General features: G+C 47.9%; 1 protein-coding gene across 1 annotated transcript in view; it reads right to left on the minus strand.

Annotated features, from left to right (window-relative positions):
- LOC308438137 (maestro heat-like repeat family member 5) overlaps positions 1-25,739 on the minus strand; it is a gene marked incomplete at its 3' end in the record, with an annotated part of 54,071 nt that overhangs the window by 24,269 nt on the left and 4,063 nt on the right. Inside the window, 10 exon segments of the mRNA XM_080939439.1 lie at positions 1,364-1,387; positions 1,390-1,690; positions 3,055-3,134; positions 3,768-3,890; positions 4,486-4,644; positions 5,282-5,401; positions 6,404-6,520; positions 6,813-6,920; positions 12,293-12,345; positions 13,421-13,580. Of these exon segments, the coding sequence (XP_080795565.1) occupies positions 1,364-1,387; positions 1,390-1,690; positions 3,055-3,134; positions 3,768-3,890; positions 4,486-4,644; positions 5,282-5,401; positions 6,404-6,520; positions 6,813-6,920; positions 12,293-12,345; positions 13,421-13,580 (1,245 nt within the window).

Raw genomic sequence — 25,739 nt, forward strand, 5'->3', positions numbered from 1 at the left:
ATGTAGACATGTGACCAAGGGCTGTCTTGCCCCAGAACCCCAGGGTAAAAGGGATGTTATTTAAAAGTGATTTTTCCATCCCAAAGCTCTTAGCAAATTTTAGTTTCATTATGTATTTAGCCTCTGTGTAAGCATGCACATGCATATGTGCCCCAGCATGTGTGTGGACACCAGAGGACAACTTGCAGCAGTTTCTCTCTTACTGTGGGTTTTGGGATCAAACTCAGGTCATGGATGTTGAGTGGCAAGTACTTTTACATAGTGGCCATCTCACTGGTCCTCTTAACAAAGGCCTTGGATGAACACCTCCCCTGGTCCTGCAGAAGATATGGCTGATGTGACTTCTGGGGTTCCTATAAGGACCCTCAAAAGTGTTTCCCACTGGCATTTTCAAGAGAGAGGGGGGCGCTCACAGAAATGTCCAGTCAGAATCTCACGAGGCCATTAGGAACTCTGGCCATTTGCTATCTGGTGACCTGGAGTGATGGCTCCATGTCTAAGGCCAACATTCCTCCACAGTGGGGACAGGAAGCCAGTCCCAAGTGTCAGAACAGGAGCAGTATCAAACAGGAAAGTGGATCAATGCCACCAGCTCCCAGTGTGGACATCCAAACCTTGGTTATGTTTTATGCAGCGTCAAGGAGTCTTCCAGTCACCAGTTGCTTTGCAAGATGTTGGGAAAGACACTACGGCTTTCTCTGTCACCACCTGGTCCCAAAGGGCCCATCTATCTAGACAGTCTGGACACAGCCTCATGGATGTATAATACAAGTGAGGTCCTTGGGTAGGGTTCAGATCTTCGCATCCTCACTCTTGGATTTTTCCTTCTGAGCAGTGTACCCCTCGCCCCCAAGTCACTGTGGGAAGGTGGGAAGGGCACACAGACAGCCTGGTGCTTTTGCTCCACAAGGTGGAGCTCACTTAACAAAGCTGTCTGGCCCTTTGCTACTGACTCGCCTGGCTGGGACTATGCCTGGCAATCTCACGCGCCCTCTGGTGGTAGCCATGAGACATAGCAGGTATCTGTTCTGATCGCCTGCTGGTATATAGAAGAGGGTGGACCAGGTGAGACCTGAAAGGTAGTGTACCCAAGCAGGCAGGTAGGCGTGGTGAAATAGTCTACCTTCAGGGAAGGGGACTCCCCAAGCCACCTTTGTGTGGCAGGACAATTTCTTGCAATATCAGGGAACACATCCCTTGGAGAGAGCTATCTCTTCTGTGAATTCCTTGGGTTGGCATGGGGTTGGAGAGAAGGCAACACAGTGGTGGCTTTTCCTATTCTACATGGATCCTGAGTCAGCAAGGAAACTGTGCATGCCCTTGCATACAGAGTTCCTGAGCAGGCACACACTAGGTAAGCCACCTGCCTTAGTAACCATGGCCCAAATGATGGTCATGGACCATGTCCCAGGCAGGCAGATGGAGATCCTGAGCCTTTAGGCAACCCCCCAGGGCCTCCAACCCTGCCTGTGAAGCCATTACCCCCCATCCAGACACACACATAGCTGACTGAGCCTGATGTTCTGCCAGGGTCCCCTGGGTTGCTGGCTGTACCTGGACGTTGGGTGGTTCCAAGAGGTGACAGGTGTGCTTCTCCAGGGCATCCAGCTGTGGCAGGGTAAAGATGCTTCGGAAGCAGATGGAGAGGAGGCGGGACTTCCTGTCCATATCCATGGGTGGCCTCAGCGCACTGTTGGGAGGGTAAAGGATCCTGAGGGCCTGGGATTGTGCAGGCGTAGGTCAGGGTTCAGAAATCCCCTATCGTCTGTTTCTGACAATGAGGCCTTTTCCCGCTTCTACTTCTGGTTTTAAAAAATTACGTATTTTTGTTTTATGTACATTGGTGTGTCGACTGCATGTACATACATGTGAGGGGGTCGGATCCCCTGGAACAGGAGTTACAGATGGTTGTGAGCTACCATGTGGTTGCTGGAAATTGAATCCAGGTCCTCTGGAAGAGCAGCTAGTGCTCTTGACCACGGAGTCATCTCTCCAGCCCCGGCCCTTACTGGGATTTGTGCACACACCGGTTTCCCCAGTCACCTACTCCTCTATCAACCCAAGCACGTGTTACCTAAGGGCTCTCAGAGGCTCTGTTCCTGCAGCCATGTACCCGCGGGGCTCACTGACTTTGCTTAATAGTCCTGTTTGGGTCAGCCTCAGACTATTCCCCGGACTCTATCCGAGCACCAAGCTTATAGGAACAGTCTATGATGCAATACTCTACCAACTGTCAATCAACTTCTGGACCCAGTGCTGGGGCTCCTGCCATGAAGATGTTACATTCTCCCTGTCTCCCTTCCTGCTTCGGTCTCTTTCGGCACCCTTCTCAGTTCCGTGTGGTGTATGTATTCCATCTTAGGGGCATGTATGGCGGACAGAGGTGTTTGCTGCTGGCTTCCAGCTGTGTCTCCAGAGACCACAGAGGGCTGAGCACATAGAGATCACCAGTGACTGCAGCAGGTGACTAGGAAGGGAAGGCTAGCAGAAGAGAAGCACCTGGGAAATACAGAGTGGAGAGCCACCCAGCTCCATCTGCCAACCCTGCCAACCCTGCCAGAGGCCATGTGGATTGCCTGGTATGGTCTGTGAGCAGGCAGCTCTGAGCACCCTGGTCTAACCTACTCTCTGATCTGTGGGTGGAGAGATAAACCAGGTCCTGCATCACTGGCTCTCTGCATCCCTGGCTCTCTGCATCCCTGGCTCTCTCCATCCCTGGTTCTCTGCATCCCTGGATCTCTGCATCCCTGGCTCTCTGCATCCCTGGCTCTCTGCATCCCTGGCTCTCGACACCCAGTGTCACTCCTTTTCCTTGGGGCTTGGCTGGGTCTAGATGCTTGACCTCCTCAGCTCTTCCCTACTTGAGTATCTGAGAGAGGGAGTCAATTCTGGGATGGCTGTGCTCCAACTAAATGTTCCAGACCCTTCACTGCCCCATGACCTGCAGTGGCGTAGCTGTTGTGCCTTGAAGGGCTTTGATGTCTGACTTCCCTCTACCTTGTGTTGCTAGCAGCCTGGGCAGAGAGTTGGCAGTCATTACAGACTGTAACCTACCAGAGGCTGGAGACAATGTGGATGACCTGCTGGCGGATGCTGGTGAGCAGTGTGTCTTGTGGCTCTTTGTCCATCAGCGTCTGTAAGTCCACAGGTGCAGAAGCTAGTGGACCCAACCTCTGACACCTATGATCTTATGCCCACTGCATGCAACCTGGGTTCTGCTGCTGTTTGCCTTTATCCCCACTGTACTGAGATCTGGCCCACCCTTATAGAGCCAGTGTGGCCTCTGGCACGAGACAGGCCAGGTCTGAGTCCTGGATACTGAGTCCTAGTTGCCGCCCCTGGACTAGCTCCAGGATGCTCTGCCTCTTGCTTTTTTAGAAATCATCCCACTTGGCTGTTGGGTCTCAGGGCAGGGGACAGGAGCCATCCTGTTTTGATCAGTGGCCCTTTACTCCCGACTCTACTGTGCAGCTTCTTGTACATTTTTCACTATCCCAAAGAATCTATTTGGAAACCCAAAATCTTGGCTTGGTCTGGGAATGGAGTGTGTTGGCCTTTTTGGGTCTCAATGGCATTACCTGTGGTATGGGCATACCTAGTCTTCTAGGGTTCCATTAAGACCCAACTAACTCGGGGCATATGGAGTATTTCCAGATGGGGCTGGGACTGTGGTTGCCCTTTCTATGATCTGCTGCTGGTTTGAGAGAGGGAGCTCTGCCTAGGAGGACTGCTCTGAGGGGAAGGCTTCCTGTTCTCAGGGCACGTACCATCAAACACTCGAGGAGCTCGCTAGTCTGGGAGAACTCGTAGCTGTGGGCACCTTCACTCCTGCTGATGGCCCCCACCAGCATCGTGATAGCCGTAAGGAAGCTTTGTTTCATGGTCTCATCCTGTGTAGGGCAGGCCCCAGGGCATCGATCAGGCTGGGAGCCCAGGAGCTTGTGGGAGAAAGCAAGAAGCGAGGCCAAGGCCACCATCTTCACGCACACTTGAGTCAGGGTGAGGGGGCATGGCACGGACCACTGGGCTGGGAGTTGGTGGGTAGGGTTATCTTTAGGAAGGAGCACAGCTCTTGGTTTAAACGTGTGAATTCTGTGAGTCTAGTCAAAACGTAAGAGGGGCCTGTGAGGGTTTCTGGGGTGTAGTGACTACAGCCTGGTGGGAAAGACTTACTGCTGGCCATTACAACAACCAAGGTTATGGTGCTTCTTAGAGAAAAGCATCACCCTAGTCTCTTAGGATCCAGCCCTCCCCAAGTGAAAAGCTAGTATTTGCTTTGTTAGAAGTGGGGGATGAGGGTCCTCACCAGACCAGAAAAAATGCACAGCACAGGAGGCTTGGTGGGAGGGCAGGGGAGTTGGGCACAGGGCAAAGATGGCCCTGGGCTTCTCTGACTCTATGATTGGGGCAGGGCAGAGCTGGAGTTCTGGCTCTGTCCTGGGGAAGGTGCAGGACTGGGGTGATGGTGAGCGAGGTAACCTGTACCCAGGAGCTGAAGCGGAAGTAGAAGATCATCCTGGATAAGATGTTGTCCACCCATGGCAGGATGTGGCACTTGGCCCAGACTGCCATCTGGCCGTAGGAGAGGAGGATGGTGCTGCTGGCCCACTTCCACCGAAGGTCCTCAGGGATCTGGCCGTAGGGCTGGGTAGGAGTGGATTTGGTGTTGGGTCTTGCCCGTGGTTTACTTGGGGAATGGTGAGAAGGGGTACCCTGATTCAAGCCATGTGGGGGAGGGGAGTGTCTATAGGGACTTTGTACCGGGACATACTAGGCTCTACTGGAACTTGAAGAGTTGGGGCCTCTCCTGTGATAGCCCTTTCCCCATAGTCAAGCACCCAGATGGGCTCACACACCACACACACAGGCTGCTGGGGGCCTGGAAAGATCATGCTCTGTCCAGACAGACAGTAATGGGCAAAGTGGAATTTCCTGCTTGGGTGTGGCCCAGAGCCACCTCTTCTCTCAGATGTCACCACAGTGCTAGCAAGGTGACATTACCTGCAGGAGCACGGAGAGCCTCCCCAACCCAGGAATCCCCATGGAGAGGCTCCCGGGCACTGCCTTCCAGGGAGGGTCATGTAGGGTGTGTAAGCACAGAATGGAGCTCCCTCCAGTGTTCATAAGCAGTTCTCGGGCCAAGTGTCCCACCTTTTGGATAAATCTTTGGCTCAGTGGCAAACATAATCCTGCAGTGGTTTCTATGTGTCCCTTCATGCAGTGTGGGCTTTGATGTGTATCCCCACCCCCTCCGACAACCCCAGGAACCCTAAGTTGATACCTTCAGGGAAAGATTCTGTAGGCTCCACTTGATCGGTGTGCTCCGCCCAAACTGTTCTAGGATGGCCCAGGCATCATCCAAGTGGCATACTGCAACCAGTCCCACCGTGAGAGCCATACCCTATGAAGAGTCCTGAATCTGTGACCTGGATCCAGTAATTCCCCAGTCCACCAGCAGGGGGCAGGAGCTTACACACAATTTAGGACTTGAAGCTCAGAGGCCAGACACCCAGGAGGTGTCTCTTGTGGAGTCTGGTGGGTGGGTTTGGGGTGGGGGAAAGGCAGAGATAGAGCTTTTGGGGTTGGTTGTCTCTTATGCCAGATCAGCTCTGAGCAGACGTGCTCAGGGGTAGCAGTGAAGATATGTGTGAGACGCAAGAGTTTGCAACTGAGAGTTCATGCTGTGATCAGCCTTCAGGACATGACCAGGATCAGGGCTCAGTATAAGGCAAGGATCAGGTCTCAGTGAGCATTTACGGTCAGGTCTTAGATTGGGAGTAGTACCAGGGCTCAATGTGGGACCAGGATCTGGGCTCAGATTCAGACTGGAAAATCTCTGTTTGAGAGTTATAATGACTCAGTATGTGACCAGACTCAGGAGGTCTCAGTGTCAGGAGCAAGGGATAGGGGGTTCGGTGTGTGACCTTTAGGGCTCACTATGGGAGCAGGATTAACAGTCACTGTGCATGATCAGGGTTTATTGTGAAACCAGGTAGGGGGCTCATTCTGTGAGAGGGACAAGGCAGTGTATGAACAGGATCCAGGTTCAGTGTGTGATCAGAGCTCTGTGTGATGGGAACCAGGAATCAGTAGGTGAGTAGCACAGCTCAGTTTATGACCGTGGTCACTGTGTGACCCTGACTGAATCCGTGGTTTGGTTTATGCAGTTAGAGGTGGTCACTGTGTGACCCTGACTGAAGCCTTGGTTTGGTTTATGCAGTTAGAGGTGGTCACTGTGTGACCCTGACTGAAGCCGTGGTTTGGTTTATGCAGTTAGAGGTGGTCACTGTGTGACCCTGACTGAAGCCGTGGTTTGGTTTATGCAGTTTGAGGATCAAAGGACACTGGACCGCACCCTCTCACCCCCCACCTGGGCCCTCACCTCCCCCCTTTGGGAACTCACCTCCCTTTGCTTGGCCAACTGGTGAGACGTTTCCAAGAGGGTTTTGAGATGTGTTCTTACGGTGGTGCTGTTACCCTCAGCTTGAAGGATTAGCCCATAGTAGGTGAACAGGAAGGCCTGGTGGGGTTCAACATCCTGTCCTGAGCGGAACCCACCTGACCTGAGCTCCTATGATCAATTCCCTGGGTTCCCTCACCCTGAGGCCACCCTTCCTATTTTGCCCCAGGATAGCCTAAACCTTAGCCTGAGGTGAGGAAGGGAGGTTTTCTAGTCCAGCTGCCCAGGCCTAGTTCCTTCTCCCCTTAGAGCCACTGATTTTGTTCAAGGGCCCTGTTTGTCCTGTGACAGAGCCCATGGACCTGTGTGGTGAGTAGGCTGGGGCCCTTGGGAACAGTGGGGAGGGGGCTACCTTCTCTGGGGCGTGCTCTTGCTGTGTCCTGCCAGACTTGGTGATGGCCCACAGCAATTCCTTGGACCATACATCTGTGTTCAGGAATGGCACCGACTTTCTGGTAATCTGTGAGCAGGTGAGGTGGGCAGGGCTGAAGGCACTTTCCCAGAGCCTGAAAGCCCTGGCTTCATTATCCCCTGCTCCTCCCTCTAAATTTTCAGCACTTTTGCTTGCTGGATGGCTCTTAGAGATGGGGAACACATTTCTCAAGGGACCTCCAGCGGTGTTCAGGGTATCTGAAAGCCTGGGAGGCTGCAGTGTGGTACTCAGCCACATTCCCAGCATGAGCCGAGGGCTCAACCCATACAAGCTCAGCATCAATAAAAGTGGCCCTCAGACAGGGTGGGCCCATAGGCAGGGTTCAGTCTGTTTCCCAGTGTGTTTATAGTGCCTGGCCTGGTGCCAGCCTGTGGTAAACGCTCGATTGTTTCTTAATGAAATGAGGGTTCAATGCATCAACCCTTCTAAATGCAGGATTCTGGAAGGTTCCATCTTAGCTCAGTAGGAAGGCTGTAATGCTGTCTAATAGACCTCCATTTCCAATGCTCCCAGATGCTGTAAGTCAACGGGCCTGAGGTTTTTGTTTCCAACATTCTTCTGGTGTTAGGGACACCCCTTATCACCCAGCTCTTAGAAAACGTTGATAAATGGTCGGGAAAAGGTTGCTTAAAATGTGTAAGCGAAGTTGAAAGATATAGTTGAGAGTAAGTTGCCCCCTGGCCTCTCCTAAATCCGTAATGTAGATTCTGTGGCATTGCCTGTTGGAAGCATGCCATTTTGACTTTACAGGTTACAATTAAGGTATTGCCTTGAGATTGTCCTGAAAGAGACCGAACTTTAGACTTTTCAACAGTGTCGAGACTGTGAAAAGCTATGAAATGTTTCGAGTTGGGTTAAATGCGTTTCGTTCTGATGTGGCTACAAGCCTGTGGGGACCAGGGATGGGATGCGGTTGCTTGAACGGTAATGGCCCCCATAGGCTCACATATTTGAGTGCTTGGTCCCTAGTTGGTGGAACTGTTTAGGAAGGATTAAGAGGTATTGAAGGAGGTGTGTCTCTGGGGGTGGGCTTTGATGTTCCAGAAGCCTACATTTCCTTTCTGTCTCCTGCTTATGGACTAGATGTAAGGTCTCACCTACTGCTCCAGCACCATGCCTGCCTGCCTGCTGCCATGACCCTCGCTGTGATAGTCTTAGACCTACTGATGCTGTGAGCCGTTCCCCCTAAATACATGCTTCTTTATGAGTTGCCTTGGTCACGGTGTCTTTTCACAGCAGTAGAAGGGTAACCACGACAACCCATTTGAAAATTGCAAAAGGGAACGTATTGATGAAGAAGGTGTAAGCTCTACCTGGCCGATATTGCAGAAGTGGAAATTAAAGGCTGAGGCAGGGGCTCAGTAGCTAAGGAAGCTTACTGGTCAAACTTGAGGATCTGAGTTTGAATCCTCAGCGCCCACCTTAAAAAGAAAAAACAACCCAAACCAAACGGCAACCACAAACAAACCAAGCGTGGCTGCATGTGTCTGTAATCCTAGCAATGGGATTTTTAATGGATAAATATCCTAAAACGGATATTTAAAAAATGGAAATTAACACTTAACTTGGGCCAAGACTGAGTAGAGACTAGATTCACAATATTGTTTCCACCAACGGAGAAGCACAGACAGGGTCCCATTAAGTTGAAAGTTGAGCTGGGAGATTTCCATTGCTGCTGTCATACGGTCTTTGCTCCCGTGTTTTTTTTGTGGCAGTGTGGTGCCGTTGGTGGGAACAGGCTTATGTGCCACCAGGCTTGTCAGACCTGACACTTACAATTATGGTGTGGTGTGTACTCCTTGATCATGATAAATGACTTTGTTGCTGGCTTATGCATCCACTCCTTCCTTTGATCATTTCTTGGTATACTTCTTGCATATATATATATATATATATATATATATATATATATACCTTCACTCTCCAACAGTGTCAGCCGGCAGCAGCCCCATACGGCTTGTGAGTACCGACTCTTACTTTCCTCTAGACCCTGTTTGCGCAGCACTGAAAATGCCCAGCAGATCTGTGATGGGAAGGAAGTGCTCTTTGGTAGCATGGTGACTGGACTGACAGCTTATCACATGTGTATGTGTGAACATTTCGGCAGCACCAATTAAAAGACAATATTGACAGAAATTAAAACCTGAAATACATTTGTTTAAGCAGCTGAACTTTTAGGAATTTATCCTAAAGAAGTCTTAAATGAGAGACACTGTGAACTCTAGAGGGAGTGTCTTGCAAGGCAGACGACCTTCTTAGAGCGCCCCCTGCAGGTAGGATTGTTTATGTTCTTCTCTAGCGTTCATCCCCCAGAAGGGAATAGCTCTCATCAGATGGCAAAAACTGATAAAAGCTTGCTTGTCCTGGCTGGGCCCTGCTCTTGGTCTGTTCCCTACTTTCTAGGATACAGAACGGATGCCAGGTTGATCCCAGAGTACTGTGACTCCTGGGAAGCCACCAGGTCACCCAGCAGCAGCAGCAGATGTGTGTGTGTGTGTATGTGTGTGTGTGTGTGTGTGTGTGTGTGTGTTTGTGTGTTGGGGTCTTGTTTTCTCACCCAGTCCCTCCTGTCTGCTCACTGTGATAAGTACCAGGGCCTCTTGTCTGCAATGCAAATTTTCAAACTCTGAAAATTAAACATTTTTCTCTCTATAGCTCTGCAGTCTCCTCTGCATGTGGCCCAGTCTGACCCAAGATGGTGTGGCACGCATTGCAGCTCTTGGATACCTGTCTGTGCAGCATGGGCAGTGTCTGTGTTTCTGTCTGTGCATGTGCCCTATACAATGTTCAGAGCATCCAGGGACTATACAGGGCAGGTGCCATTTCACTTAGAAAAATCAGAATATTTGAAACTTTGAAGCCCATCTATACCCAATTGGTTTATATAATATACACATATATAACTCCTATCGGTGTATGTAACACATATATGTGTATAACATCACACACACACACACACACACACACACACACAAACATGCCGCAGATTTGGCTTAGTAGTTAAGAGCATTGGCTGCCCTTCTAGAGGAACTGAGCTCAGTTCGCAGCACCCACTTGGTGGTTCACAACCAGGTGTAACTCCAGTTCCAGGAGAGCCATTGCCACTGTACACACATGACACACAGACATACATGAAAGCAGAAAACATATACACAACTTGAATTCTTTCCTTCACGTGGGTCCTGGGATTGAACTTGGGCCATCAGGGTTGGTATAAGCACCTTTACTGGAGCCTTGTCACCGTTGGGAACACCCAGGTGTAGTTAACTTACAGTGACGTTCACAGCAGAGTGCAAGAGGTTTGAACGCACACTAGAACTGTGAGCTTTATGTTTCTTCTAGCTCCCGGAGTCTGCGCAGAGCCAAGACTGGCCACCAGCATGACCCTTCCTGATTATAAACTAGTGTTGACTTTTCTGGAATTGCCTGTATTTAGAGTCTTTTAGTGTGTGCTTTTTTCCCACTAAGTGAATATTTCTGAGATTCATCCAAGCTGCTGCCTGCATCAAACTTCATTAATTTTTTTTCCTTAAATTTGGAATTTGGTTGTTTTTAATTGGTTAGTGTTTGGGAGGCTTCCCCTGTCGGGCTTCCTAAGGGGGACATCGGGTTGTGGCTTCAGATCTCTAACCGGAGACATTGCTCCACCAGCCCTGCGTGTCTCCAGTTTGAGGCTAGAGCAAGGATGGCTGCAGTGCACTTTTTGTAGGGTTGCAGAATTCACAGAACGACTCCACAGAATTCCTCAGGGTCACAGAATCCCATTAGATTTCTCCAGGTAGAACTGGGCATTTTCTTTGCACACAGGAAACACCGAACAAGCCAGCTGCTGTCCTGAGCAGACAGAGCAGACCTCGCCTGCTCTTAGTCACTGTAAACTGCCTGGTGACACCTAGTGCCTCAGGAGGAAGTGCGATCCAGTCACCTTTCCCCAGGTGTGGAGGCGCATCCGTGCGCATCCTTGTGTCCAGGCACTAGGCATCTAATGAATACATTTGTTACTCTTGCAAGTCTGTCATTTAGTGACCGGCCTGCTTGCAGGGCAGCTGGTGAAGTGGGCTTGGCTTGGAACAGGAAGATGCTCCGTTGCCATCCTCACACTGCCATTGAGACCTGCTGCTTCGTGTTCCAGGGCTGACAGTCTGTCTTTTGCAGGGAATCCTTTAATACTGAAAGCGCTTGTGGGGTTGTTCATTATTTTGTGATGAAAGAGACATTTCCCTCCTCTTAATCAGTATGGTGACCTTTTGTGATGAACTTGCTTTCTTTCCTTTGTGTTTGCTATGTAGACCAGGCTGGCCTCATACTTAGGGCGCTTCTGTCTCTGTGTTGAGTGTATTTTTCCTTCTTTCTATTTCTCTTGGATTTAAGTTGTTCTTCCTTGGTAGCTTCTAACAATGAAGTTTTAGATCCTGACTAACATAAAAAAAAGCTTTTTGTATCCCAGGATGTTCAAATATGTTTTCATTAACAGTCACATAAAAATATTTTTTCTAATTTCCCTTTGGATCCCTTTCCCCTACATTTTACTGAGAAGCGAGTTGTTTCATCTTTGAGCATTTGGAATGTTTTCAGATATATTTTTTAACACCGATGCCTAGTTTAACTTTCGGGCATAGAAATCTTCTGTTTGGTTTTAGTCCTTCTGAGTTTATTGGATGCTGATACACAGCCAGCGTGTAGCGGGCAGAGGGAAGTCCTACTACTCACTGTAGTGAAGATCGCCAATCAGATGGATGTGGCTAGTGATGTCTTTGGGCCTCAAGTCCTCAATGATATATTTCTTGCAATTCTGTGTCATCTCTCAACCCACTCCTTTCTCTGCTGACAACCAACACTGAGCAGTGTGGAAGCCCCTTGGGTTCCACACTGGGCAAGACCTTCAACCCATTTCACAGATGAGCAAAACTAAGCAACAAGGAGGCAAATGCAGTCAGCCCAGGCCACAGTTCTGAGTAGTTGACATTGGACTGCAAACCAGTACAAGCCTCTGACACATCTGCAGTCAGTCCACCCAAGCCTGTCTCCCTTCCTCCCAAGTCTTAACTCTGGCCCCTGTGTCTTTTCTAGTCTCCCAAGTTGAGCAGTATGGGACTTTTCTGTGCTGAGCATTATTCTGTGCCAAGTGTCTAGAGACAAAGATCAAATCCTGGCTTCCCCGGTGACCTTGGTCAAGTCACCTCCTCCTGCCCCTATGCTGTGTGTTTATCTGTAAGTGGAGATTCCTTTCTGCCCTCCTGCCATCCCCATTTCCCCTTCCTCTGTTCAATTCCACTCTCTCCACCTTTCCCACTTCCCTCTTTCTTGAAGGCCACAGCAGGGCTCCCCTGTAAGCTTGCTGTTTCTCACTTGTTGATAATATCCCTCAGACATCCTGGGGTGAAGGGCTCCTTCTGTACCTTGGAAAGCAGATCTTTCCAGCTCCCCCTGTCTTCTTTCTTGAGATGCTCCTCTGTGGGAAAAGAGGGTAGGCTACAGGACAGGTCTTGTAACTCCCCCCCGCCCCCCCCCCCCCCCCCGCCAAACCATCTGTTCCTGCCTGGTGGGATCCAGAGGGATTTGGTAGGTCAGCCTCCAGTAGGAAGACCATGAGCTAGAATGGGGATGAGGGTCTAGAGAGCTGGGTTGGAACCCCAGTACTTCCTGCATGCTGTTGGACCATGTTTTCTACCGGTAAATGGAGGGGTCTTGGAAACATGGCCTTCTGGGATATGCTGTAGTACCATCAAGTATGGGAATGTCAGGCTGGGAAGGGACACTGATGGGGCTGAAGGCCTTTTAGGAAGATTAGGAATTCTACCATGATGGGAGGGCTTGCTTTGGGGATCCCTCTGCAATGAAAGGGCCCTCACCTTGCCTGTTAATTTGGAAACGGGGAGGCTGAGCTAAGCCTGTCCTGCCTGGTCTCAGACTTGAGCACAAACTTCCAGATTATCTTTGGAGCCCCCCCCCCCATCCCTTCTTCCTGCTTGACCTTGCTGGCTGCTGACCTGTAGCTCCCAAGGCCTGACTAGATGTGGTCCATACAGCCTGCCTCCTATTGGAAGCCCTCTATACTGGCCTTCTGACCAGCGGGTCCTGTAACAACAACTTGATTGGGCGTTTTAAAGAATAGCACATGCATGTGAAAAGAGTGAATGAATGAAGCAGGCAGAAAGCCCAGGGTCTGAGGTAAGGCAATCTCCATGATCCTGACCATCAAAGCTGGGTTTCTTTGAGCTGGAATTCTCATCTGCCTTGTGTGTTCAATGTGACAGCCAGTATAGGGAGGCGTGATGGCAGAGTGACAATCTCACAGGGTCTGGGACCAGCAACAATGTGATTCTATCAGACAGTGGGGCAGAGGTCCTTCCCCCTTTTACAGGGAGGTCCGTAGAACGGCCAGGGCATGGAGCTCAGAGCTGCTGAGAGGGCTTCAGGCTGCATGAGCCATGTGTAACTATAGCCATGGGTAGAGGGTGATCCCAGAGGCCCTCCATGGTCTCCTTCTATTGCCTGTTTTTGATCCAGCGTATGGTAGCACGTACCTTGAGAGAACAGGATGCCCATCACATACAACAGGCTCCGGTGTGGGAAGACACCCGTCAGGAGCTCCGTCTCCAAGTGCTTGGCCACTGCCGGCCATGAATGCCGACAGAGGGCCAGTAACACATTGCTGGCTGCATCTTGATATATATCACCCAGTTCCTGGGCAGGGGAGGAAGGGCGGTGGTTAACGCAGGGTGGGAGCAGATGGAACAGGGTGAGAATGACATGTACCAAGCCGGGCAACTCCACATTGCCTTTACCAAGCCATCTTTTGGATAGAATACAGGCTAAAGGAACCCGAGACGGGCTGCCTCCTGATGCTGGGCTTTCCAGAGCCCATAACTCTAGTGTTGTCTTTGCTCCCCAGCCTTTGGTACCTTTCTGTTCCTGCCTGGAGTTCCAATCCCTCTTTCTCTAGTCAAACCCACGTTTATTTGTAAGCCTACCTCCAAGCTGCTTTCCATTCACATCCATTCACAGGGTCCCTGGCTAACATCACCTTTCCCTTGGAGCCCAGGCAGCTTAGGGCATCAAACACCCCCCCCCCCCATTCTCTGTTACCATGAGTTTTGAGTAGAGGCCCTTCTCCGTCCTGCTCTCCCAGTGATGCTGGAAATTGTCCTATGAAATTTCCACCTTAAGACCTCAGCCTGGACAGCCAGGGTGTGTAAAGCTCCACAGCAGAGTCCAGCCAGGCAGCTCCCTGTCTGCCTGCGTGAGGATCATTCCCAGGCAGCTAGAAGCTCAGTGCCTGCAGCACAGCCAGGCGCCACACATTGCTCTTCTCAGCAAGTGTGCTATGTTTTGCCAAACCTGCTTCCACCCACTCAGGGTGTTACTGGGTGGGGTTGGAGAGAGGTAGATTCAGTAGGGTACAGCTGCCTGCTCAAATCTGATGGTTTGACAGCATCAGTAGGGGTAGATGTCTGAGGCCCCTTTCCCTCCCGCTCTCCCTGCGATGCAGGAAATTGTCCTATGAAATCAATATACCACTTACAGCTTATTATAGGCACGGTTGTGAGGGCCTCTCGTTAACAGACTGGATTGAATCTGATTTTGCGTTTAAAAAACAAACAAAAAAACCCCTCAAACATCACAGAAGTCCCTCATCTAAAACTGTATTTAGGAGATTAAAGGGAGGGAGCAACAGTAATCATGTTCTGAAAGCCAGGAACCGAAGGACAAGGGAGCTGACAACCTAGGGCTATGCCAGCGTCGGGGAGTACTGAGATCGAGCCTCTCTCAGCGCCATCCCCTGCATCTGAGGGACCAGTGGTCTCAGCTCCCCAACCTTTGGAACTACAACAGTGGCAGTGAAGGGGCTGGAAGACAGAGCTCTGGACATGACAGGGAGGAAACCATACAGCCTGCTGCTACCCAGTACAATCCAGAAAGAACTTACTGGAGAGAGATAGAGGCTGGACACAGACAGCGTCATCAGGTAAGACACTTTAAGGGCGAGGGGGTCTGCTCAGCTGATACAGTGCTCACTGTGGAAAGTGCAAGGACCTGAGTTCAACTCAGCAACATATAAAAAGCAGGGCACGGCAATTCGTGCTTGTAATCCTCGTGCTGGGATGCAGGGAGGGAGGGTCCCTAGGACTGGTTGGCCAGCCTTTCCTAATCAGTGAGCTCCAAGTCCTGGTGAGGGACAGTGTCTCAAGAAAGTGTCCTCCTGAGCAATATCACCGAGGGACCTGTGGCCTCCATGTGTATGGGTGCACATGTGCATACACTTGTGCATGGGTGCACACACATGTGCATCGGTGCACATGTAGGCACCATGAACATGCACTTATGCTAACCAAAGGTGAAAGCCTATTGATGCCACCAGAGCAAGAGGAGGTGATGTCCTGAATTCTATAAGTCATGCATACAGTGGCAACATACACCTTTTGTTTTAATCCATGGTTCCTTGCTCACAGGCCCCTCCCCAAGCACGGTAGAGCACAAAACCTAGAATTACTTTACACGTCCTAGCTTGCTTTCTGTTGCTATGATTACACACCCTGGCCAAAGCACTTGGGGAGGAAAGGGTTTATTTCACCTGGTAGGCTACAGCCCACCATGTACGAAAGCCAAGGGAGGGACTCAAGGCAGAAGCTTGAAGCAGAAACTGGAATACTGCTTATTGGCTCTCTCCTAGCTTCGTAGTCAGCTACCTTATTTATCTAGCCCAGGCCCAGCTGCCTAGGGAGGGTACTGTCCCAAGTGGGCTAGGCCCTCCTACATCCATTAGCAGATAAGATAGAAGCAGCTCCCCAGCTGAGGTTCCCTGTTCCCAGGTGTGTCAGGTTACCAGCAGGGATGAACCATCACATTCCCCAAGGCAGGTTGCAGCCATCCTTGTCTTTCTCTGCCTTTTTGTCTTAGAGCAGATCATAGAGACCTTCAGACTTGCTTTATCTCATGGTGGGTCATTTGATCTCTTTATTCCAGGGCATTCCTGCCCCAAGCCCCGGAGGGAGGAGTGTTGCTAGCAGTGGCAGGAAGCATCTGAGCAGACAGCTTTTGCTTGCTCCCCGAGCCAGGTCATTTATGGGAAACAGAGCCTGCACAGGAACCTGAAAGGTCAGGGTTCACAGATTCCTTGACAGCTCAACCCAGAGATGTTTCTGGAAATTGGGAGTGCCTGGAGAGAGTAGGGATGGCTCCTTCTTTCCCCACACCTCTTTCTACACACATTTCTATCCACGTTTTACAGTCTTTCCCTGAGTTCCCTTAGCTGCTTGAGATAATTAAGTGAAGATGGGGAGGTGGTTGTGGGCCTCCTGTGGTTATTGATCAGGGGACTGGGGCTGTGACAGTATCTGAAGAGGGCAGGCAGCCTGGGGACTGAGCCCAGCCTGCAGAGATGGAGGCCACCGACAGGTAGAGAGTGTGAGGGCCTCCTCGGTTTGGAGGGATGCCCTGCTGGTGCCTACAGCCTCAGAGTTGCTGATGTTGGAGCCACCCACACACCTCCTCCAAGGTCACAGGCACCGGAGGTGGGAAAGTGAAGACAAGATGTCGGTTTTCCCTCAGAGAGTGACTCTGTGAACAAAACCGAGATCTCTTGAAAATTAGACTTCTGAAGAGGTGACCGGTTAGAAGCTGCCTGTGTGTGACTGTGAATGAGAAATGTCACAGTAACGGGGGGGGGGGCATTTTTATTCCAAAGAGGGAGAGAGAGGAGCAGCGGGACTCTGGAAAGAGGTGACAGGGAAAGACAAGCTGTGCTGGTAACAGAAATAAAACTAAGCCCCAGCCCTGGCTTCCCCACACCCCCAGACTGGGGTGGGACGGGGTAAAGGCAAAGCCTCATTTACATGTGTTATAAAATTTGAGAAATGAAGATCAGGAGGGGCGATGGAGGTTGTGGAGTTGGCTCAACAGAAGACACACACTGCTGTTGCAGAGGACCCAAGGTCAGTTCCCAGCATTCATGTTGGGCAGCTCATAGTCAAGAGCTGTAGGGATCCAACACCCTTTTCTGGTCTCTTTGGACGCTTGCACACACTCATGTGCACAAACACAAAATGAGAACATGAAAACAAATCCTTAAAAATTACTAGTGCGCATATGTGTACAACGTGTGGGCAGTGTGCCGAGGTATGCATGTGGGGGTCAGAGGACAGTTTTGTTATGCCCGCTTTCTATTTTAGCTCTGTGTAGGTTTCATGAATACAACCCGGATCTCTAGGTTGGCATCATGCCATCTCCCCAGCCCAGGTCTGCTTGTTTTACTTTACTTTTTAAGCAAAGCTTTTGTATTTTTCACACCTTCTCTTTGTCTAATATTACAAATTGTTCTTTCCTGTCCAGATTTTCATCTTCTTCCTCACCCTCTTCTCTCTTGTCTTTTATTTAAGTCTCCTTCTTTCCTTTCCCCTTTCCCATCCTCTTATTTTATTTTATGTATGTGAGTAAACCAGCACTGTCTTCAGACACACCAGAAGAATCAGATCCCATTACAGATGGTTGTGAGCCACCATGTGGTTTCTGGGAACTGAACTCAGGACCTCTAGAAGAGTAGTCAGTGCCCTTAACCACTGAGTCACCTCTCTAGCCCTATTTCATTATTTTAAACACACACACACACACACACACACACACACACACACACACACACACACACACTTTATTGCTTACCTTAACCATTTTATCTTGATAGCTTACCCTATCTACATAATTTCTGCCATTTTCCTTCCTGCAGTTATCGGTAGCATAGCAGTTAGCTTTAATTGATTTTAATTATGTTTCTGTTAATTTATCTGCTTTGGTTTGGTACTGATGTTGTTATAGTAGTTTGTTTTCTCTTCTGAGTGGTGCCTGAGATTTAACCCTCAAGAAGAAAGGCTAGGAAGTCTCTAGGCTAAAGTTGGAAGAAGCAAATATCCCAATAGATGAGCAAACTACATAGGCCAGGAACACAAGAACCACAAAAAAGCAGGGCATTGTCACTCCTGCAAAAGACCATGACTCTTCAGCTACTAAATCGAAGTATGAGGAAGGCTGATATGCCAATGTGTTAATAAAAAGGCCTGGAGAGAGAGCAAAGTGAATCGACACGAGCAGATAAAGAAGCAGAGAGACGCCACAGAACCTGCAGGAGGGCCCGCAGCACCAAGGAGTTCAGTAAGAAAGCCGAATGCCTGAAAACAACCAACAGAACAACAGCCAAATGAAATGCTTACAACGAAACACTCAGTATATCAAACAAAGAACGCTGGAAATGAAGAGCCACCAATATGGGAGGCCAAGTCAGAAAAAAAATTAGCAGTTTAACGTGAGGTCAAAGAGATTTTTTTTTTCTTTTGAGACAGGGTTTTCTCTGTGTATCAGAGCCCTGGTTGTCCTGGAATTCACACTAAAGACCAGGCTGGCCTTGAACTCTCAAAGATCTGTCAGTTACTGCCTCTGAGTGCTGGGATTAAAGGGAAATACTCATCGAAGAAACCTAATATTCATAGACCAATAAAAGAACAAATAAACATAGTGCTAACTTGTAGGAATTCTGAGGGATAACTAGAAAATGAGAACCAAATGGGTAGGAAAAGGGGCCAGAATACAAATGGAAGGAACAAGAAAACCCATCCAGTGAGAAGTATAGTGGGAAACCCCCAAAGGAAGAGAAAGAGAGAGCATCCCAGAATAAGAGTGACTTAGAACCTAAAGAGACACGTCTAGGGAAGAGTCACTCAGTGCAGCTGTAGTTAGAAAGCCAGGACTGCAGAACAGAGACACAGGGCTGAGTATTCAAGAAGAAAACGCCAACTCAAAGCCCTGCTGATCAGACGGACAGCAGACTTACCAGCACAGAAGCTTCAAACCCTCTTTGAGCACCAAGAGTAAAGAGATGACAACCCAGATACCACACCCACCAACCTTCCCTTAAAATTAATGGAGGAATAAAAAAATTCACCGATAGTTTATAGGACAAGTCAGCTTGTACATGAAAACCAGAAATAAAGGTATTGTATCTTATCAGATTGTAATAGAAAAAAAAACTAGAAATAAATATCAAAGAGAAACTATAGAAACCATATGAACATACATTGACTAAATGGTGCATTTTAGATGTGAGTTGCTGGAGAAGTTAAAAACAAAAATTCCTAAAAATCAAGTGAAAGTGAAAACAGCTTCCCAGGAAGGCAGCAAAGGTGGTTCTAAGATGGAAGTTCACAGGCAAGTGCTCACATTAAACCCACCCCTGCCGCCGCTGCCACCACCACCACTGCCACCACCACTGCCACCACCACTGCCACCACCAAGAAAAATAATTCAAATAAAAAGCTCAACAATGTATCTCAAGCTCTTAAAGAACAAGAGTAAGCTATCAGATGGGATGGAATTGAGTAATAAAGATGGGGAGGAAGTAAGTGACAAGGGGACTAAAAGCTGTGATTGGCGAGCTGCTTTTCTGAAAAGATACAGTATTGCAAACTCTTTGTAGGGGGTAAGCTGGAGTGTTAAACATTCAGTGTTGTTCCTTCAAGGCAAAACATGAAAAACTTTGTCAGCCCAGGGGACTGGGGTAGATATGCTTTCTAGCCCGGTGATCTTTAAGCGATCTATGTGGCAGAAGACTGTCCCCTCTCCAACCTACCCCCAATAATCTCAACAGCTTGCATTTGTGAATTAATTTATAGACCCTAGCTTTACGAAAGCTGTCAGAGGTACTTTAACAAAGAGCTTCAATGTACTCAGATCTGATTTGGATTTAGCTTACGTTGTTCCTCAAAGAGATTTAGGTAAGTTTTGGTGTTCATGTAGGATTTAGTTGATCGTCACAAAAATAATTTTTATTTTTATTAACCAGACTGTGCTGTGATTTAATGGCCCCAAAATAAACCAACTGGTGTCAGACTCCTGCCGTTTGAAGGAACAGCAGATACTGAGTCCTGTTGAGCTGAACTGCCTTCTTGCCTCCCACAGCTCACTGCTCTGCCACCATGAAGGTTGCAGAGACACTGGCAACTCCTAGCAAAACTAACCAAGAGGAGAGAAGAAACAATTGAAAAGGTAGAGATGGGGGCAGGGGGACATTATAAGCAATACCAGTGAAACTCAGACAATCCTTAGGAATTACTTGAGAAGACATGGATAAAGTCCCAGAGACACATGACCTGACTAAATTAAATCTAGTTGCCAGAAACAACCGGAACAGATGTAGAATGAGTATTATGGAGACAGGAGTGAGCAGCCTCCTGACAAAGGAATCCCAGATCTGGGCGAGCCTTTAAAGAATTAACACCAGGACTCCTCCGGTCATCCTACACCATGGAGATGGAGAATACCAACCTCATTCTACAAAGCCAGTATTATCCTGCTGCCCAAGCTGGTTACCTTTCACATCGCTGCAGCCCACTATCTGATGAAGATAAATACTCAGTGGAAGATTATCCCTGGTCCAGTTTGAGAGGGGCGAGTCCTCATGGTGGGAAAAGCATGGCAGAACTTGTGGGTGGACGCCTTACATCTTGGTGTGTTGGAAAGCAGGAAGAACTTGAGATAGTGTAGGTAAAATTTATAATTTCCAAGGCCTGCTTTTCTGGGGGCCCTTTTTATTAACAAAACCCCTCATGATTAAGGTCTCACAACTTAACACCTAAAACAGAACCACCAGAGAGGGGCAAAGTGTTCAAACCAACACATGGACCAGTGAGAAATACATCACACTTAAACCAAAACAATAAAGGCACGTGCACACACACACACACACACACACACACACACACACACACACACAAAGAGAGAGAGAGAGAGAGAGAGAGAGAGACAGACAGACAGACAGACAGAGACAGAGAGACAAGATGCAGAGAGACAAAGTTCCCAAATGAACATAGAAAAACTTTAAATAAAATACTGTCAGACCAAATTCAAGAACACATTAATATCATTGTGGTGGTTTGAATGAGAATGGCCTCCATATTTTTGTATATTTGAATGCTTAGTTCCCAGTCAGTGGACTGTTGGTGTACTGTCTGGGTTTGTGTGTCAACTTGACATAAGGAGTTATCACAGAGAAAGAAGCCTCAATTGAAGAAAATGCCCTTATGAGATCCAGCTGTAAGGCATTTTCTCCATTAGTGATCAAGGGGAAAGGGCCCAGCCCATTGTGGGTGGTGCCATTCCTAGGCTGGTGGTCCCGGGTTCTAAAAGCAAGGTGAGCAAGTCAGGGGAAGCAATCCAGTAAGCCGCACCCCTCCATGGTCTCTGCATCAGCTCCTGCCTCCAAGTTCCTGCCTTGTGTGAGTTCCTGTCCTGACTTCCTCTGGTGATAAACAGCAATGTGGAAGTGTAAGCTGAACAAACCCTTTCCTCTCCAACTTGCTTCTTGGTCATGATGTTTGTGCAGGAATAAAAACCCTGACTGAGACAGCTGGGAAGGAGTAGAAGTGTGCCTTTGTTGGAGGAGGTGTGTTTTTGTTGGGAGGGGTGTTTTGTTGGAGATGGGCTTTGAGATTTCAAAAGTCTCTCTCCCTTTCCTCCTCTTTCTCTGCCTGCTGCCTGTGGATCAGAATAAGGAATTCTCAGCACTATGTCTGCCTTCTTGCCACAGTGCTCCCTGCCACCATGACAATGGACTAACCCTTTGAAATCATAAGCCCCTCAATTAAATGCTTTCTTTTATAAGAATTTCCTTGGTTTGGGTGTTCATTCACAGCAACAGTGACTGAGACAGAAGTTGGAACCAGGGAGTAGAGTATTACTAACAGGCCTGACCATGCTGTTGTTTGGAGGCATATGGAAGATTTTGGGACTCTGGACTGGAAAAGTGGCTGAATGTGTTAGATGGGGTTTTCAGGGCTATAGTAGGAACATGGGAGATGGTGGTACCAAGGCAGTGTGTAGTACTGGAGATTTCAGAGAAGAATATTAGAGACCATTCTTGTGATATTTTGGCAGAGAATGTGGCTGCCTTTTGCCCTTGCCCTTAAAATCTGCCAGAGGCTAAATTGAAGAGTCTTTGAGTTAATGCCACTGGCAGAGGAGACTTCAAGACGTCCATATTGACTGTGTTCCGTGTGACTTGTTATTAGCGCCCAGTTTCATGCAGATCTCCAATGAAAAAAGGGCAAACAGGGTAAGGAGACGTAGAAAAAGCACAGTCTGAGGAGAAAAGGGGCAGAAGGAAGTGTAGTGAAGTTCTGGGCTGAAGGAGATAAAAAATATAAAGATAAGTCTGATGCTAAATGGAATAAAGAGAGTGCTAGTCCAGGCAAGATACCACCTAGCTGAACTTTTAGTTTGTGAAAAGGAATTAAAGGAAAGCTAAAGTAGCAAATGAAACCCCCAGCAAAGGGAAACTGATGCAAATGTAACCCAGGGAGGCGCTCAGGTTCTGGCCCCAGCAAGCAGGATAACGTTGGTTCTGGTTTTAGAGTAAAGAATATGGGAAAGGGATTGTGGAAATTTCCTCTCCACTCAAGAAAAGCTGGGGACACCAGGTGTGTGTCAGGGAAGTCCTTGCATGGACACACGGAGAGGCCATTGTGTGAAGGCTGGGTGGTGTTGGAGATGCCAGAGTTAGGGTGTCTGGAACCTGCCCAAGAGAGAGAACTGTTGCAGTCAACAAAGCTCGAATGGATTGGCGTTCGGAAGAGCCCTTTGACGTTGGACGTGGAGAGGCAGTGTGGCATTTGCCCAGCTGGGTTTTGGATGTGCTTTGGCCCAGGATCGTCTCACGATGCTCCTTTTCCTCCCTCTTTGGAACGTAATGTGTATTCTGTGACATTATATGTTTGAAGTATGTGATCTGCTTTACAGAGAGTTCTGGTTAAGGATTCCCTCGAGTCTCAGAAGAGACGTTGGACTTTAAACAGTGTTGAGTCTGTAGTAGACCGTGGAGACTTGTGAAGCCAGACTGAATGCATTTTGCATTATGATATGGCTATAAGCCTCTGGGGGCAGGGAATGGAGTGTGGTGGCTTGAATGAGATAAGCCTCCATAGGCTCTTCTGTTTGTATGCTGGGTTCCCAGCTGGGAGGGATTAGGGGGTGTGTCCTTGTTGGTACTTTGCCCGGAGTGGGCCCATTCCAGGGTCCGTCTCTCTCTCACTGCTGCGTATGGATCAGGATGCAAAGTGCTCAGCTACTTCTCCAGAACCATGCTTGCCTTCCTGCCACCATGTTCTCTGACACGACGGTAACAGACTAATCCTCGGAACCTGTAAGCAATACCCCAGCTCAGTGCTTTCTTTATAACAGTTGCCTTGGTCACGGTATCTCTTCACAGCAATAGAACAGTGACCAAGAAAAATCATACACTATAATCAAGTTGGCTTCACTTCAAGGATCGTCTAATATATGGAAATCGATGAAGTGTTTATAGAATAGAACTAGAATGAGGGATAGAATCACATGATTGTATCACATGATCATATGGATACAGAAAATGCAACGGATAACATTCACATCCCATAATAAAAGCTCTGAAAAGGGGCTGGAGAGATGGCTCAGTGGTTAAGAGACTGCTCTTCCAGAGGTCCTGAGTTCAATTCCCAGAAACCACATAGTGGCTCACAACCATCTGTAATGGCATCTGATGCCTCTTCTGGTATGTCTGCAGATACAGTGTACTTATATACATAAAATAAATAAATCTTAAAAACAAGCTCTGAAGACAGTGAACAATGAACATTGAGTAAATGAAAGCAGCTGAGGGCATTTACCCTAAAATCAGGAGCAAGACAAACATCTCTACTCTTTATACTTGTATCTAGTATAGATCATGAATCATTTGTGAGTGTACAAAGTTAAGATACAGAAACAAGTGACATGAGGAAGAAATTGAGAACTCAAATTACCTTCATCCTACATCAGTGCTTCTCAACCTTCCTGATACTGTGACCCTTTAATTCCAACCAGAAAACTGTTTCATTGCTACTTTATAACTGTAATCTTGCTACTGTTATAAATTATAATGTAAATACCTGATATGTGAGAAAGGGTTGTCTGACCCCCACAACAGGGTTGTGAACTGCTGCTTTACTAAAACCCAAAAGACTAGAAAACTCTTAGATCTGGCAAACACTTAGCAAAGTAGTGGGATATAAAAACCAACATACAAAAATCAGTGGTTTTCTAGATCTCAATAATGCCCTTATATTGATACCACACATGCTAAGAAAGAAAGCAAGAAAACAAATCTTACTTACAGTAGCCTTAAAAACAGCAATGACAGCCAAACATAAACCCAACAAAGGAAGTGAGAAACTCACAGCATCAAAACTTTAAGACACTGCCTAAGGAATTTAAAGAAGGCACCAGAAAACAGACCTTTCTCTGCTGATGGGTTGATGGGATTAATAAAAAGCAGTAAGAGCAATGGAATAGGCATATAAATTATACTACAGGGCCACAGTAACAGAACCAGCATGGTGCTCATACAAAACCAGACAAATCAACCAATGGAGAAGTGTAGACTTCCAGAATAAACACACTATAGCCTCCTGATTTACAACAAATATGCCCAAAATATTATGTTGCACCAAAGAAGGGCTTTCAATAAATGGTGCTGGAAAAAAAGCAGATTATCTCCACGTGTAAATCTTAAACTAGATCACTATCTCTCACCCTGAATAAAATTCAGCTTATGACAGATCAAAGACCTTCAATAAGATCTGACAATTCAAAACTGCTAGAAGAAAAAAAAAATAGAAGAAATACTTCAAGATATAGGCGCTGACACACAAACCCGGCTCTCATCTCACAGGGGATAAGAGAGTTTATTTTGGAGCCGCGTATGAGTGAGCATGGCACCAGAACGCAGGTTTAGTCTTCTCTAAATTCCGTGTCCTAGGCAGGCTGCATTTCTTATGAACTCTTTATAGGGATAGAAAGAAAGAAAGCCATAGCTGAGGCATCTTCCAAATAGGTTGGTGGGTAAAGCAGGAGATGACTCAAGCAGGACGGAACTCTGCTGTAGGTCTTAGCTGCTGTCTGATGTCATCTTATCCCTTTGGTTGGTGGAAAACTTGGGTTTTGATGAATTAATACATTCTAAAGGGCTTTAAAAAATCTGCTAGAATATTAGGTCTGGCTTTATCTCTCAGTGATGGAGTATTTGTTCTCCTGCAGAGGAGGGCAAGGAAGGTCTGCTTAGGCTAAAGATAGCCCACAATAAACTGCAACTAAGCTCTGGGTTTGCACCATTCGGTCCTCTCCACATGGCCCAAGTTCTTGTCAGTTAATCAGCCTTTGAAGACACAGCTTCTTTCCAGGAACTCCGTGCACATGGGCACAGGCAAGGACTTTCTGAAAGGGACTCTAACAGCTCAGGAAGCAACTGCAAGAACTGACAAATGGGACTGCATGAAATTAAAAAGCGTTGGCACAGCAAAAGAAACAATTACCAGGGTGAAAGGTCAGCCCGCAGGATGGGGGAAAAATTGTTGGTAGCTATTCATCTGACAGGGGATTAATATCGGGAGCATTTAAGGAGCTAGGAAAATTAAACACCAAAAGACAAATCACCCAATAATGAATTGAGCAGGCAGTTCTCAAAAGAAGTACAAACGGTCAAGACTTGTCTGGGTAAAAAAAAAAAAAAGTTAGGCATCCTTAGCCATTTGGGAAATCCAAGTCAGAATTACATCGAGATTCTATTCTTTTACAGAGAGTGGCTGTGTGTTATAGTTTGCTTTTATGCCACTGTGATGAAACACTCATTAACTGAAATGAGTGTAGAGTGGAAATGGGTTTATTTGGCTTGTGTGGGAAGTCAGGGCAGGAAGTCAAACAGGAACTGAAGCAGAAACCATGCAGGAACACTGCTTGCTGCTCCAGTCACTTGGCTTATGCTTCACTATCTTTCTGCCTAGGGATGGTACC

The sequence above is a fragment of the Micromys minutus genome, assembly GCF_963924665.1.
Source record: "Micromys minutus genome assembly, chromosome: 27".
Taxonomy (NCBI): Eukaryota; Metazoa; Chordata; class Mammalia; order Rodentia; family Muridae; genus Micromys; species Micromys minutus.